The 13,740-nt window shown below is 40.8% G+C and overlaps 1 protein-coding gene across 2 annotated transcripts; it reads right to left on the bottom strand.

Annotated features, from left to right (window-relative positions):
• Positions 1-1,418: 1,418 nt before the first annotated feature.
• Positions 1,419-12,683, bottom strand: gramd1c (GRAM domain containing 1c). Of its 2 annotated transcripts, none has more exons than XM_086306281.1 (18): positions 12,526-12,683; positions 11,854-11,962; positions 11,422-11,545; positions 10,854-10,954; positions 10,368-10,463; positions 10,195-10,275; positions 8,369-8,487; positions 8,127-8,283; positions 7,813-7,972; positions 7,575-7,718; positions 7,341-7,459; positions 7,088-7,230; positions 5,733-5,836; positions 4,672-4,842; positions 4,197-4,263; positions 3,956-4,075; positions 3,486-3,591; positions 1,419-2,517 (listed from the first exon to the last, which is right to left on the bottom strand). In XM_086306281.1, exons 2-18 carry the CDS (start codon positions 11,944-11,946, stop codon positions 2,449-2,451), a joined length of 1,974 nt encoding a protein of 657 aa, XP_086162407.1. In that variant the 5' UTR covers positions 11,947-11,962; positions 12,526-12,683; the 3' UTR covers positions 1,419-2,448. The 2 variants fall into 2 exon arrangements, with proteins under 2 accessions (XP_086162407.1, XP_086162406.1); XM_086306280.1 differs by having other exon boundaries at positions 11,854-11,959.
• Positions 12,684-13,740: the final 1,057 nt, after the last annotated feature.

Below are 13,740 nucleotides of genomic sequence, written 5' to 3'. Positions count from 1 at the left end.
TCAGGTGAAGTGCTGGAAAAGCTGTGTACCAACACTCCATCAAAACAAACAGTCAGTTTAATGGTCTTTGTGAGAAGCTTCGTCCCGTTATAAATTAATTATAAGTAGCTTATCTTACTCTTGCACATTTGGTTATGCAAGAGAGATAATGCCAACATTTTTTTGGACTTTTATAACTTAAATCCGGACATAATTGATGATTGTGGACATGGCAGTTTAGCACACGTGTGCTAAAAAGTGATTATATTAGATACATAGCCATCTGATTGCTTTTAATATAGTTTAGTTTCCATAGTGTAATTTTTCGGTTTAGTTTTAATTGTTATAAGTTCCAGTTTTAGTCTTTAATTATTACTGTATGGAGAGCATATGTCACAGGCAAGATTTAGGAAAATTGACTCAGTCTTGTAGACTCAAAATCTCAAGAACTAGTCCCATCAATGCCTCATCAGATAAGCTAATGTTTTAACATTAATCTCAGTTCCTTCACATGGACTCAAATTGCAACAAATACTAGGAATGACCCACCTACCTGAGCCTTAAATATTAGCCATCTGTGTACGTATCATATTGCATCATGGCTCATTGTCATATCAGAAATATATAACCAAAACAATGCACGCTGTCCATAGTCTGCTTTTTGAATACTTAAAGAGAAAACTAATTTAACATCAAATAATGCTTTTATTTGTATGTTTGTTTGGTGGGGTTCTATTTGTGCTTTTACATAAATGTTTTATATACTGATCTCTTTAGCATGCCTCAGGAAAGCCATCAGGTATAAAATTCTGAATTCAAACATGCAAATGGAAACATTCAAGTAGTAATTTCTTTTTCCTATAACTTAATACTACAAATTGACTATTAATGCTCATATAAGGATAACAGCAATCCTGCCATATGCAATATAAATGAGTCTCCTTGCAGTTTAGTCCCCGCTATCACTACTGTAAGTGAATACTACAGAGGAAATAGAATTTCCTTTGAGGATGAATTAGGACAGACTTGTGGTCAATAATTAAACACTCTCGATCATATTATGTTTCGCCTGTGACAAAATAATGGAGACACATTTGGCTTTAGTCCCATTTAATCTTTTGCTTCCCCCAGCAGAGCATCTATGCAGCTCCTACCAACACAATCTGTGTGTGTTTTGGTTTTGTTTGGGGGGTTTTTTAAAGAAAAAAAGTCTATATGGCAGTTCTGTCTTAGTTAAGTCAGATTCTTCCAAAGATAAATATCACTTTGTGCCAACACAGATCAGCCTTATACCAGGTTCCAAATCAATCACTGGTGAAACCGTTTGTTCCACTGGCACAACAAGAGAAAGCACCAAACTTGGAAATTAAGCTCATTATTTACACTGAGACATTATTTAGAAAAATCGTCATTAAGAGTTTAAATATAAACACTATTTATATTTTAAAGGTTTCCAGGAAAAGTCAAAACTTCTGGCAAAAGTAATATTTATTAAAATGATCAATGACAAGACAGCGACAACAATCAGGACCAAACACAGTCAAATTCAACGAAATTGATTTATACGTACAGGAAAATGAGAGTCTTCAAATTCAAGAATGACATGTGTAAACCTTAAGAATTAAAAAAATAAAATAAAATAAAATAGAACAAGCTTTCCTCTATTGTTGACAGAGTGAGTTCACAGTACTGAGATAGTCCGAGCCAACACCTTCGCTGAAAGATCACCTCATCAAAAGCATTTTAAACTACAAAAATCGTACAGTTCTCTAAATTTGGATCAGTGCAGAGGAGAGGAAAAAATAAAAAATAAAAAAAAAATAAAAAAATAAAAACCCTGATTATACCTGAACAGGTGATGAGGATCAGTTCTGGTCTGCTTCATTTAAGGTCCAGGAGAGAACCACAGTGTAATCATTGAAATATCAGCAGGCCAGAATAACTGAAGTATACATGTACAAAATGATTCGAGACCACAGTGTGTAGATGATCCTTCAAGTCTGAGTCACTGATTAGCGGGATTTATTGGGGAGAGGAGCGTAAGTCAGCCTTACTCATAAGACTCGTGCAAAAACGTAAATGTGTGCAAAAAGCTTAAATAATATTGACTCACATCCCAAAAATAAAACTAAAGTATTCACAACAGTTCATGTGGCACAAGGCTCATTAAAATAACCATGGAAGCTGCGGGAGCTGAGTGGTCCTCTGCAGAAATCTAAACCAGACTGGTGAAACATAATCCTCCTCCCAGCAGTCAGTCCGCAGCTTAGAAAACAAACAACATCCTGGCACCTGATACCTCACCACAGGCTTCGGAATGCATAACCACGAAGAAAACACGGCATGTGCCTGGGGATGCCCACATGGCAACATCTGTGGATAGCAGAGGTATCCTCTGAGACAGTTCAGTGCTTCAGTGTCGTTTTACCCACAGGGACAGGTGCCTTGTAGTCACCAGGCGTGGCTGCGTCACTGCTGCGCTGCAGTGTGATTGGCTGTTGCAAAATTCTGTTGCAGCATCACCAGTGAAGTACGAAGCTGCAAGGAGAACACGTACAAGACCAGATGAACACCTGTGTTAGGCTTTGAGCTAACATAACAGACTGCCTGCCCCCCCCAAAAAAAAAAAACAAAAAACAGATGTGTTCATATTTCTTCCAACTCTTTAGGTTTATGGAGCCTAAATGTGAATCACTCTAAAAAGCTGTGTAAATCACAAGAGTGCCATGATATTAAAACTGTTCTATATTGTGTAAGTCTGCATTTAATGGAAGGAACAAAGACAACATTTATTTACATTTCTTAATACAGGACAAGATATGTTCAAGAGATCAGGCCATCCTTGTCAGATTCTTTAATTTTATAATGCTCCACATATTTTCGACGTCTGGAGTGAGAGCAGGCAAAGAGCTGCAGTCTCTCTGCTAGAATATCTGCAGAAAGTGGTTTGCTTATCCTGCTCATTTAGCAATATTGGTGCCTTCACAGATGGCAATAATTAATTACTCTTATCTCAACTCCACCACTATATATAGCTATTTAAATGTTTGAAGTTCTCACAAATTAAATAAAAAAAAAAAAAAAGCATATGTTTAGTAAACATGAATCCAAATGTCAGTCTGCCATTTTTCAGGATTTTGGTGCCGTATTGTTTGCAAAGATACGGGAGAACTGCAGTCAGGCTGAAAGACAACACTAAGAAACAGATAATTCCTTTCTTTCCTTACTCGTGCCAATGCCACGATGCTCTGCACTTTAACACAAGCACATGCTTTGCAATTTAAAACAGACCCCATCACAACAGAAACTCATTGAACTATATAAATGTCAGCTGTTAAATGTGCAGTTCAGTCTTGTCACTCAGGATTTTGAGTAAGTCACTGACAGGAAAAAAGGCCTTCGTAATATGCAAAAATGAGCAAATCAAACCAAAACAGAACAAATCTAAACAAAGGAAAAATATTTACATTTGATTTTGTGATGAACTGGTCTTTTAAACAACCTACCTGTTCTAAGAGGTTAATGGAGTCCTGAAGTACATTTTTGAGTAAGCGCAGCTCCTCTGGAGACCTCAACGCTGCTCCCAGTTTGGATCCATACTCAGCAGCTAAGCTGTTAAATAACAAAAGGAGGAATTCATTCTCATGTGTAAGGTATTTTTGCTACAGAAGAACCAGAAACGGAAACGAAGTGAAGAATGTGAAAGAAGGCCACTGATGTCACTTACATAACACCAAAAATTCACAGAAGCAGACAGTTTGAACACTGAGTCATTAAAACAAGAGCTCTCTTGTGCTGTATGTGGGTTGCTTAAACGGCCAGACAAAACTGGAGGAAGACGAACCCCTTCCTCTCGTCCACCCACACTAAGACTTCTGCTTTCTGAGAGCTTGTGGCAACAGCTATTACAGGTACCATCTATGAACAGTCCTCGGTTATACGCAGGTCACAAAGAAGCAGTGGGAAGTCAACTGACCTGGCCTCGCTCCTCTCCCTCAGGCGATGCTTTGTAGTCAGATACATGCGCTGGGCCACATCCTCCATGGCCCACAGCTTAAAAAACAAGCCTAGATTCAGCATTGTCAGGATCAGCAGACTGTAAAAAAGGCAGAAGGTATTGAGTAATCTGACCAACAGAGCAGGCAGGCGGAAGTGACTAAAACTTTTTTTTTTGTAAGTCAAAACAAACAGTTATCTTTCTGTGTGTGGTAACTTACACCACACTCATCCCAGCCACTATCGTTGTGACATTCCATCGATACGGACCTTTCATATCTACAGGGCCTGAAATACAGCAGCAAACATCAACACAACAGTTTTTGACTAGCAGTCCTATGAGGATAATATTGCACTCAGAGCACGTCGCATTTGTCAAGACATTTCCTCTTAATGACAAGCAGTTTTTTGCTTGAGGTATAAAAGTTGCTGTTCTCTGAGCGTGTCAAAAGATTGTACCATAACTCTACTTAAGATGACACAGTTATAACAGGTTTGAGTCTTTCCTATTCAAAGTGTACAGTAAAAAGTGTATTAAATGTCTAAGCCCACATTAAGGATTACTTGAATCCAGTTTAGGCCATTACAATGAAAATATCAACTTTAAGTGTTTAATTCAAAGCCAAGCACAGTTATAATGATCCCACCACCCCATTTTCATAAACTGTAGTTTCATTATTAAAAAGGCGTCAGTACCCATGTTGCCTTCTCTGTGCTGCTCAGCGTCGTGCCTATACTGCTTTTTGGGCTTTGAATGCTCTGCCAGAGTCCGGCTGTAAGTCCGCCTCCTCCTGCGAAGCCCACCCATCTTCCCCGCCTCTCCACCTCCTTGGTTCATCTCTGCTTCCTCCTCCAGCAGTTCTGCTTCTGTGTTGTGTAATCACAGGGCAAAACCAAAAAATATATATAAATAAAAGGAAACAGGTGGGTTAACTCAGCAAAAGCAAAAGTAATCAGCATGAACGGCCTGGCCCGTTTATGGTCATGCCAAAACATCTCAACACTGTATTTTCCCAAATGTTTTTTGGCAGGTATGAGATGTGCGTATGTGTCATTTGTGGTCAGCAGTGGTTTTCTTCTTGGAACGCCGTTCATGTATGCCATTCTGCCCCCAGTCTCCTTATTGTTAAATCATAAACTCTTAACCTTAACTGAAACGAGTGAGGCCTGCTGTTCTTTTACATGATATTACAGGTTCTTGTGTGACTTGGATGAGTTGTCAATTTAAGTCAGTTAAATTGTCTTTTTTTTTTTTTTTTTTTTTTTTTTTTAAATAGTTTTTATCATTAACTCTGTTTCCCTGGGTCTTTTTTCTCCGTGTGTTATAAATAAATCTTTTTTGGAACCAGTACTGGTCTTATTTTGTTGTATTTATCCACGACACCTTAAAAGCCGGTCTGCAAAAATATTGTCGGACATAAACCGGTCCGTGGTGCAAAAAAAAGGCCTCCGATTTAAGTTATCTAATTAACTTTGGTAGGCCAGCCCCTCCTGTGAAGGTTCACCACTGGTCCAAGTTTTCTCTATTAGTGGGTAAGGGTGGTCCACTGGAGTCCCAAGGCCTTAGAAATGCCTTTATAATAGTTTCCAGACTGATAGATGTCTGCGACTTTGTTTCTCATCAGTTTCTTTAGATGGTGCGTGTTGGAGCCTTCGTTCATATCAGATCAGGGAAAAGAAAATCACAGGCTGAAGAAAGGAGACAGGCAAGTGCCCTCTTCTCCCTCCACAGCGTGGAGATGAAGCCGTCTACTCACCCAGATGCCGGAAATTCTCTTCTATGCCGCTCCAGGAGTTTTTGGTAATAAAGGACTTCACGAGGCCCCATGGCTGCTTCTTGTACTTTACATCGGTATACACCCTGATAATGTGACAGAGTAAAATCCAGTTAAGGAGAATAAAAGTAAAAGTCAGACTCACTGATAACATGGTTAACTACACAAATAATGTGTGATGAAGATATACTTTGCATCAAATTAAACAAAGCCTCTGCATTAGCCTTGCTTGCTCGACCCGGTGCTCAAATCAGGAACCAGTATTTAGACAAACCCGTGAAATACTGGGAGATAATGGCGTGTTCAGAAGAGACCAAATCTGAACTCTTTGGATGGCACAATACACGCCATGTTTGGAGTTCAAAAGGCACTCCATATCACCCCAAAACTAGCAGTGAAGTTTGGAAGTGGGAACATCATGGTGTGGGGCTGTTTTTCCAGCATGTGGCACTGGCACACTTCATATAATTAAAAAGGAAGGATGAACAGAAAAATGTGCAAAGACATTCTTGAGTAAGATCTGCTGCCATCTAGCAGGATGAAGACGATGAAATGAGACAGATCCAAACACACTGCCAGGGAAACTAGGTTGGTTTCAGAGAAAGAAAATACAGCTGCTAGAATGGCCCGGCCAATCACCTGACCTGAATTCAATTGAAAGATCTACGGAAAGGACTAGGAGGTCAGAGTTCATAGATGAGGCCAACACAACCTCCAGGATTTAAAGACTGTAGAAGAATGAGCCAAAAAAATAAATAATTTAAAAAAAAAAAAAAAAAAAAAAAAAAAAAAAATCACATTTGAGCACCTGCCAAGGAGTCACAAAATCACATCTTAGCAAGTTGCTAATGTAATGCAGGACTAACACAGAGAGGGACGACCTTTAATGCTCACATCCACAGTTAACCACCAGTTAACACCATTAATGTTCTGGGACGAAACTGGAGAATCCAGAACCCTGTGAGGTGACCATCCTAACCACTGCACTACTCCGTGCCTAAATGTAAAATTGTTATGTGCAGACAACACTGGTTCATCCACTGAGTTAGCCCAGCCCCCCCCAAGCTTGAAGAAATTATAGGTCTTTGTTAAGTGACTAAAAAAATGCAATCAGGTAGAGTATAAAGTCTGTAGAGATACTGACTCATAATATAAAGACATGAAAGGTGGGTGAAGGTTTTTACATGGCGCAGTATCTAATTAGGATATAACTGTGCGTTTACCACTTAATAAATGTTAAAATTGCTAGTTTTGTACAGTTTAATATGAAGTACACCTAGCTTTGTCTAAGTGTAGTGCCAAATAAACCAGACCCAGAAAAAAAGTTGACACTTTACCTTAGTCGACATTTCCTTTTAGAGTTACTCATGATGTAGTAGCGGGTTTGAGTGTAGAAGTAGTCATGATAGGGAACGTCATGTGTGTACACCTCCGAGTTTATGAGGTAATATTGACCATCCCTGGATTCTTTGTACAGCGTCTGACAGATAATAAAGTACAAATAAGCAGCCAGGCGTAGTTCAAACAACATTAACATATAAATTAATCAATTTGAGCTGGAAAGCGTCATTCATGCTGATGTAAACACACCTGGTACTCCGTAGCAGTGGAGAACTTCCCAATCAGAGGGTTGTTGATGGTTATTGTGTAGTTCAGACTCCGCTTCATGTTACCAGAAGAGTCTTTTTGCCAGGCAGTAGAGGTGATATCTGAGAACACAAAAGGCAACCTTGAATACTGTGCACACAAGAGCTTTTATTTGCTAGATCTGAATGAAAACTTTTCTCTTTTTTTTTTTTTTTTTTTTTAAATAAAAGGCCTTACTGGTTATCTTCCGGGCATCCATAAACCTGCGCATGAAGGTGGAGTCGGTGAAGAGAATTCCAAACATATGTTTTGCACCGATGTGGAAAACCCGGTTCAAATACTGTCGACCGGACACCTGAGACAGACCAACGCGGTCCTCCACTGAGGAGAGAAAAGAGGAAGAAAGATATTAAACCACAAAAAACAAAACCACACCTTTTAAGCATGCACCAGGCCCTGAGCGGCATCTTGTCACCTTCTTCTTCGCTTTCCGAGCCGCTTTCCTCAGACATGCCGTTTTCATTGGCGTTAAGGTCAAGAGAAAGGGAGGAGTGCTTGGAGACGCGCTCCGGGACGAGGCGGTCCAGTTGGGGAGCCGGACTGCGCCTTTGGGATGGGGTGTTACGAAAGTCCTCCTGCAAGAAGACAAGTTTTTCGTATTTTTGTTTTCCTTTGAGGTCTGTTACCATAATTGGATCTGAGGTGCAATTATGGCTAGTTTTGTCATAATTCTTGCAAAAAAAAGATGGATATACAGTTGCAGTATTAAAAACGTGATTGCTTAAATACCAAGTTGGAAGAGCTCTGTGAGCCAATAGGGGAAGGCATTTCTTCCCCTTGAGGTGTGGAGGTGTCCAAGGGTCCATTTTCCACTTCAGGGATGCGGAGGAAAGGGGGCCGCTCTAGTCTCCCTGGACCGTCATCTCCGCCAGGCCTGGCTGTCAGGCTGCAAGCAAACAAATGGGCGACATCAGATTCTAAACATGTCATGCGGTGCGTGTGGCTGGAGATGGAGGTGTAGGTGCGTTTACCTGGTCTGCATGTTTGATTCTGCTATTATCGGTGAGCTATCCATCTCTTCATAGCTTAAGCCAAGATCAAAACCATAATGCTGCCTAACCGTCTGCCATAACTCGTGGCTGGTCAGAGACTGAAAGAGATGGGAAAAGGCAAGTCAACCATGACGTTTTGCTTGAAATGAATGACACGTGAGGTCTTTACCTAGGAGATAAGCACACAGACACACAAAGGAAGAAAAAAACTCCCAAACTGATCAAGCAAACCTGCTGTATTGTCACCATGGGCGACAAACTGGCTGACCTTATCTCTCTGACCTGCATAGATACTCATCTTACACTTTGGCATTAACCCTTGGCAGACAAAGGTTCAGAAGCTTCCATACAGTGTTAATAAGCGGGACCTTCAGTTTTTAGACACAAAACAGTGTTACACAAACAAGATCTTCACTTCAAAATAGATGAACGAGATTATTGTAGACCCGTTTATTCCACTGGAAATTTACGCGTTTTTGTCGAATGAGAACGAATTATTGTTTCACGTGAAACCCACAAAAACGTTTGAGATCCGTACACGCAGGTTTTACTTACGCGTTAAAGGACAACAATCCCACAGCTGCGAGCGTTTACTGGCTCCCAGGCAGTGATCAGTGACCTGGACGCACAGCGCACCCACATTCAGGAAGTAGACAACTCAAGCGAGTCCAAGACGCGCCGCCCAGATTTGCTCCAGTGAAAAAAGGTAAATAGAAAGCTTTTTGTACCTCCCGTTCTCTTATTCGTGAAACAGCCACAGGAAGCTTCTTTATTTTTGTTAGAGTAAACCCTCTGACAGTTTCAACTTCAACACCAGCGAAGCGTCAAGTGCGACTGGAGGCCAGTCGTCAATGCAAATCAGCCGTCCTGGCCACACCTGCAGAGGCCAATGAACTTTTATATTCAGGTGTTTGCGCTGCAGATCCCAGGAGACCCACACCCACGAGAAGAGGCTGCCATAGTGCCAAGGCAGAGGCTAAAGACCGATGACGGGAGAGTCCAAAGTTCAGCGATTAACAAATTAATCAGTGCCGATACCAAAGAGCCTTGAATGGTTCTCATCTTAAACCCTATGATAACCATGCTGGTTATTTTAGTCTCAATACCCAAAACAAAGCTACTGCCTTAACCTGAGTGGAATTTTCCGCATTCATCTCACATTTGAATTAATTTGATCACTTTCAGGAAAAGGAAAAAAAAATAGATATGACGACAATAGTTTCAATTAAAACAAACAAACAAAAAAACGTTATGACTTTGCATGTCCAGGTTTAACACAAGTGAGATATCGTTCATTTTACTATGAAAAAAAAAATCCGGACAATACAAATAAAACTGTTCTTGTTTATTCTTATTTGTTTACCTTTACTACACAGGAACACAGGAAGTGGGTAAAAGGTGAAAGCTGACTTCCAGTGGGTTTATTTTAAAAGTACATCCCTCATTTACATGCAGGTTAACACATGTAAATAAAATAAAACCCTTGTGTCTGCTAGACTCGTGAACAAACACCGGTGCTGTGTGCAGATGGTTAACCCTACACGCAATAACTAAACAAGACTGATTACCTCAAAGGAAGACCGTTTGTGGCTGGGGTAGTGGAGCATGATATGTACTCTGAACTGATTAGATAAATGCTCCATAAAGTCACAGGACCACTGGTGTTTTTGGAGGAGTTGCGCACAGCAGTGCTTTTGGAAATGACTATAAATCATGAACTAGTGTTGGACATAGACATGAGTACTGTACCGATTGGGACAATGCGCTGTTGCAGGTAACAACAGGTGGGTGAAGCAGGGCCTTACCTTACCCAGCAGCGTGTTTTCCCACATGCGAGAAAATTCCCGGTAGCTTTTCTCTCTTGCTGAGAAGGAAGTGAAGAAGAACTGCGAGCGAAAATACAAAGAGAGAAACCGAATATAAGCAAATGTGTGTTTTTCATATGTTAAAACAGCTCTGAATGATTGCAGTTTGGTACCTTGTCTGTACTCGTGCAGATCTGGATGGCGTTGGGAATGAATCGAGCAGTTTTCTCTCTCGTCATATTTGTGATGTTTTTAAGTGTCAGAGTGATCTATTTGAAAATAATAATAATAATAGTGAAAGGTTAATGTGAATGCTTGAAGAACAAACATCAGTGTCATCTGTTCACCAATGCAAATATCTAATCAGCAAATCACATAGCAGCAACAGTAGATTTAAGCATATCTACTGAAATTCCAGTCAGGTGAGTGGGGGAGAAAGGTGATACAAATGACTTTGGTTGTTTATTCCAGATGGACTGGTCACAGTGTCAGAAACTGCTTATCTGCTGGGATTTTCTCCACATATCTATCATCAGTGAGTTTAACCTCTTGGGTACAGTGATACTGAGAGGTCAAACACACTGCAACTTAAGAAAACGCCAGCAAATAGTTTACACCCTCGTCCTGCTGCTCTCCATCCTTCTCTTCAGTGTTATTACCTTTGTTCCACGAAACACATTGCTGTAGAAACAGACCCAGTTCACTGAGAGGTAAATGCGTCCCTGTAGAAGTATATCCCGCTGGAGGGCACACGGATAATCTGAGGAAAAACACAGAAGAGCGCTGAAGCAGACACGCCATGCATATAAATAAATGTCTCTGACCTGTGTTTGCCGTTTTTAGGTTTCAACTGCATTTGGAATAAAGATGAGCATTTTCACAGAGAAACCTTTTTGTGAGCAGATCCTTTTTATCATTTAAAATATTGAACTTATACAAACAAACTGGTGCTGAAATGCAGTGCTCATTAAATTGTTACAACTGTGGGTTTCTGGCTGTTGCTAAAAGCTCGAGAAATGATCATTGTTTATGTGACTGGAGGTTCCTGAGCAGCTCTAACATAATAAATGATGTGCACTGTTTACAGAAATTTAATGATGCAAAGACGCCCATAGAGAATTGAATGTCATGACACAAATAAAATAAATATTATGATGCATTTGGATATAAAGAATGGAACTGATGTACACAATGAAAGACCCAACAATGGTAGCCTTTTCAACTCACCCACTAGGAGTCTCTCTGTTTCAGGCAGCTCTTTGAACAGCTTCTTAAACTCCTCGAGCCTCTGTTTGTAGGTTGGCACAGGAGGCTGAGGTGCCGCGAGGCACTGTGTCTGAACGTCAGAGCTCTGACAGAGGAACAGTTCACATTAATGACACGAGGACTTTAATGCAGAGCAAGAATTTGCGAAAGAAACAACAAAACGATGAGATCTGTAAAACCGAGATTAACATGTGTAGACAGGCATGATAAAATAAAGAACATCTCCAGATGATGAGCAGATTTATGAGCCTCAGGGAGGAAACAGCAATCACACCTTTGTGCTGGGAGGAAACATGGCCTCCCACAAGGGGGCAGTGAAAGATTTTCCATTTCACAGTTTATGGCACTGATGAGAGCAGCAGCAGCTTTATGTTAGTTGTATTTTTTCCTTACATCTTCATCTGAGCTCCACCTAAGGTCCGGCAGTGAGGTATCATCTGTGATGTCATCACTGCCCACTCCTGACCGGTTGGATACCTGGTCCATCTGCTCTGCTGCGCTGCTTAGAAGCAAAAGTGCATTGATATATGTGGGTTTATACATTTGGCTATGCTGTAATATGCTATGTTTAAACCATTCGTGCTTTAGCGTTATCGCTTTAAACTTTGATTAGCGGGTGTCAGGACGAGGCGGAAAGCTCTTTTTGGAGGGTTGAACTCTAATAACCTGCAAAATGTCAACAAACATCAGGTCCGCTGGGGAGGTCATTATCGCTTCAACGGAACTGGTTTGACTAGAGAGCTTAGTGAGGATGTGCAGGCATGCCACTGAACAGAAACCTGCACGATCTCGTGGTAAACTGGAAAGGTTACCACGAGCTTACCTTCGGTAAAAGGGCAGGTTTTGTGGCCACAAGTTAAAAGTTGACAGCAGAAAAAAAAGTCAGGACTTTAAAGCAGCCTCCCCCTTTTCCCGTTCGCCGAGATAGAGATGAGAGATGGGAGCTATCAGCTGATGTGCAGCCAAGTCAAACAGCTCAAGTTGATAAAAGACTATCAAAGATCAGATACTCTGTTATCAAGCTTATGTTTACATCTCCACGTGCTCTCTAATGAGCGCACTTACCTGTCACGTAGTGGACCCAGGATTTCTGCTATGCGTGACCGAGGTTAAAATAAATAAATAAATAAATAAAAACGCAGCCGTTTGTCCCACACAACTCCGAGGCTCTCCCGAGTTTAAAGTGCTCTTGGCACGCCTTCCTGCAGGTGCATCTTATCCGGCCCAGGGAGCATTCCTTAAGGGAGTTGTCATCTCATTGGTGGTGACGCTCATTGGGCTTCACTCAATTACTTAAATCTTCAAAAAAGGCCCCTCCCTCCTTTTATTTTAGTAATCCTCCAGATGAAAGGTTGATTTCAATTATAGCCATTTGACTGAGTAGCGCATTGTGATTTTTTTTAAAGTATTTCATATATACCTGTTTACTGTTCCTCAGCCAATCACAAGGCAGCAGCGTAATATATTTACACATGTAGATATGCCCAGGATGATCTGAGTATCAGAATAGAGAAGCAAGGTTATTTACGTGACTGTAAACGTGGCAGTCCTTTTGGTCTGACTATTTCAGAAACTGCTGATTTTCCAGCCCAACTCTCTCTAGTTTACAGAAAATATTCTAAAAAGAGAAAATATCCAAGTAAAAATGTTTTGTTAATGCCAAAGGCAAGAAGAAAATGGCCAGACTGCTTTGAGGTGACAGACAGGTGACCGTAACTTTACAAAACCACTGTTACACTCAAGGTTTGCAGAAGAACATCTCTAAGCACACACGTGTGAAACCTTGAAGCAGATGGGTTACAGCAGCAGGAGACCACACATGGTGCAGGTCTTGTCAGCTGAGAGCAGGAAACTGAAGCTACAATTTACATTTTCACCAAAATTGGATGATAGAAGACTGAAAAAAAAAAAAAAAAAGTTTCCTTGTCTGATGAGTCTTGATTTGCGCTGTGACATTTGGATGGTAAGATCAGACTTGAGCATAAACAGCATGAAAGGATGTATCCCATCATGCCTTGGCTCAATCATTCAGGGTGCTGCTGCTGGTGTAATAGTGTGGGGGCTATTTTCTTGGCACACTTTTGACCCCTTAGTGTCAATTGAGCATGATTTAAGACAACAGCCTACCTGAGTATCATTGCTGACCGTGTCCATCCCATTATGACCAGTGTACCCATCTTCTTACTGCTGCTTCCAGCAGGATAACACACCATGTCTCAAAGCTGAAATCATTACAAACTGCTACCTTGAACTTGACAATGAACTCACTTTTACGCTTTA

Source organism: Aulonocara sp. 'chitande type north' Nkhata Bay, linkage group LG9 (genome assembly GCF_057382095.1).
Source record: "Aulonocara sp. 'chitande type north' Nkhata Bay isolate Kocher_YH1m ecotype deep benthic linkage group LG9, A_spYH_male_GT1.1, whole genome shotgun sequence".
Lineage (NCBI taxonomy): Eukaryota > Metazoa > Chordata > Actinopteri > Cichliformes > Cichlidae > Aulonocara > Aulonocara sp. 'chitande type north' Nkhata Bay.
This window is presented reverse-complemented; position numbering and strand designations above follow the sequence as displayed.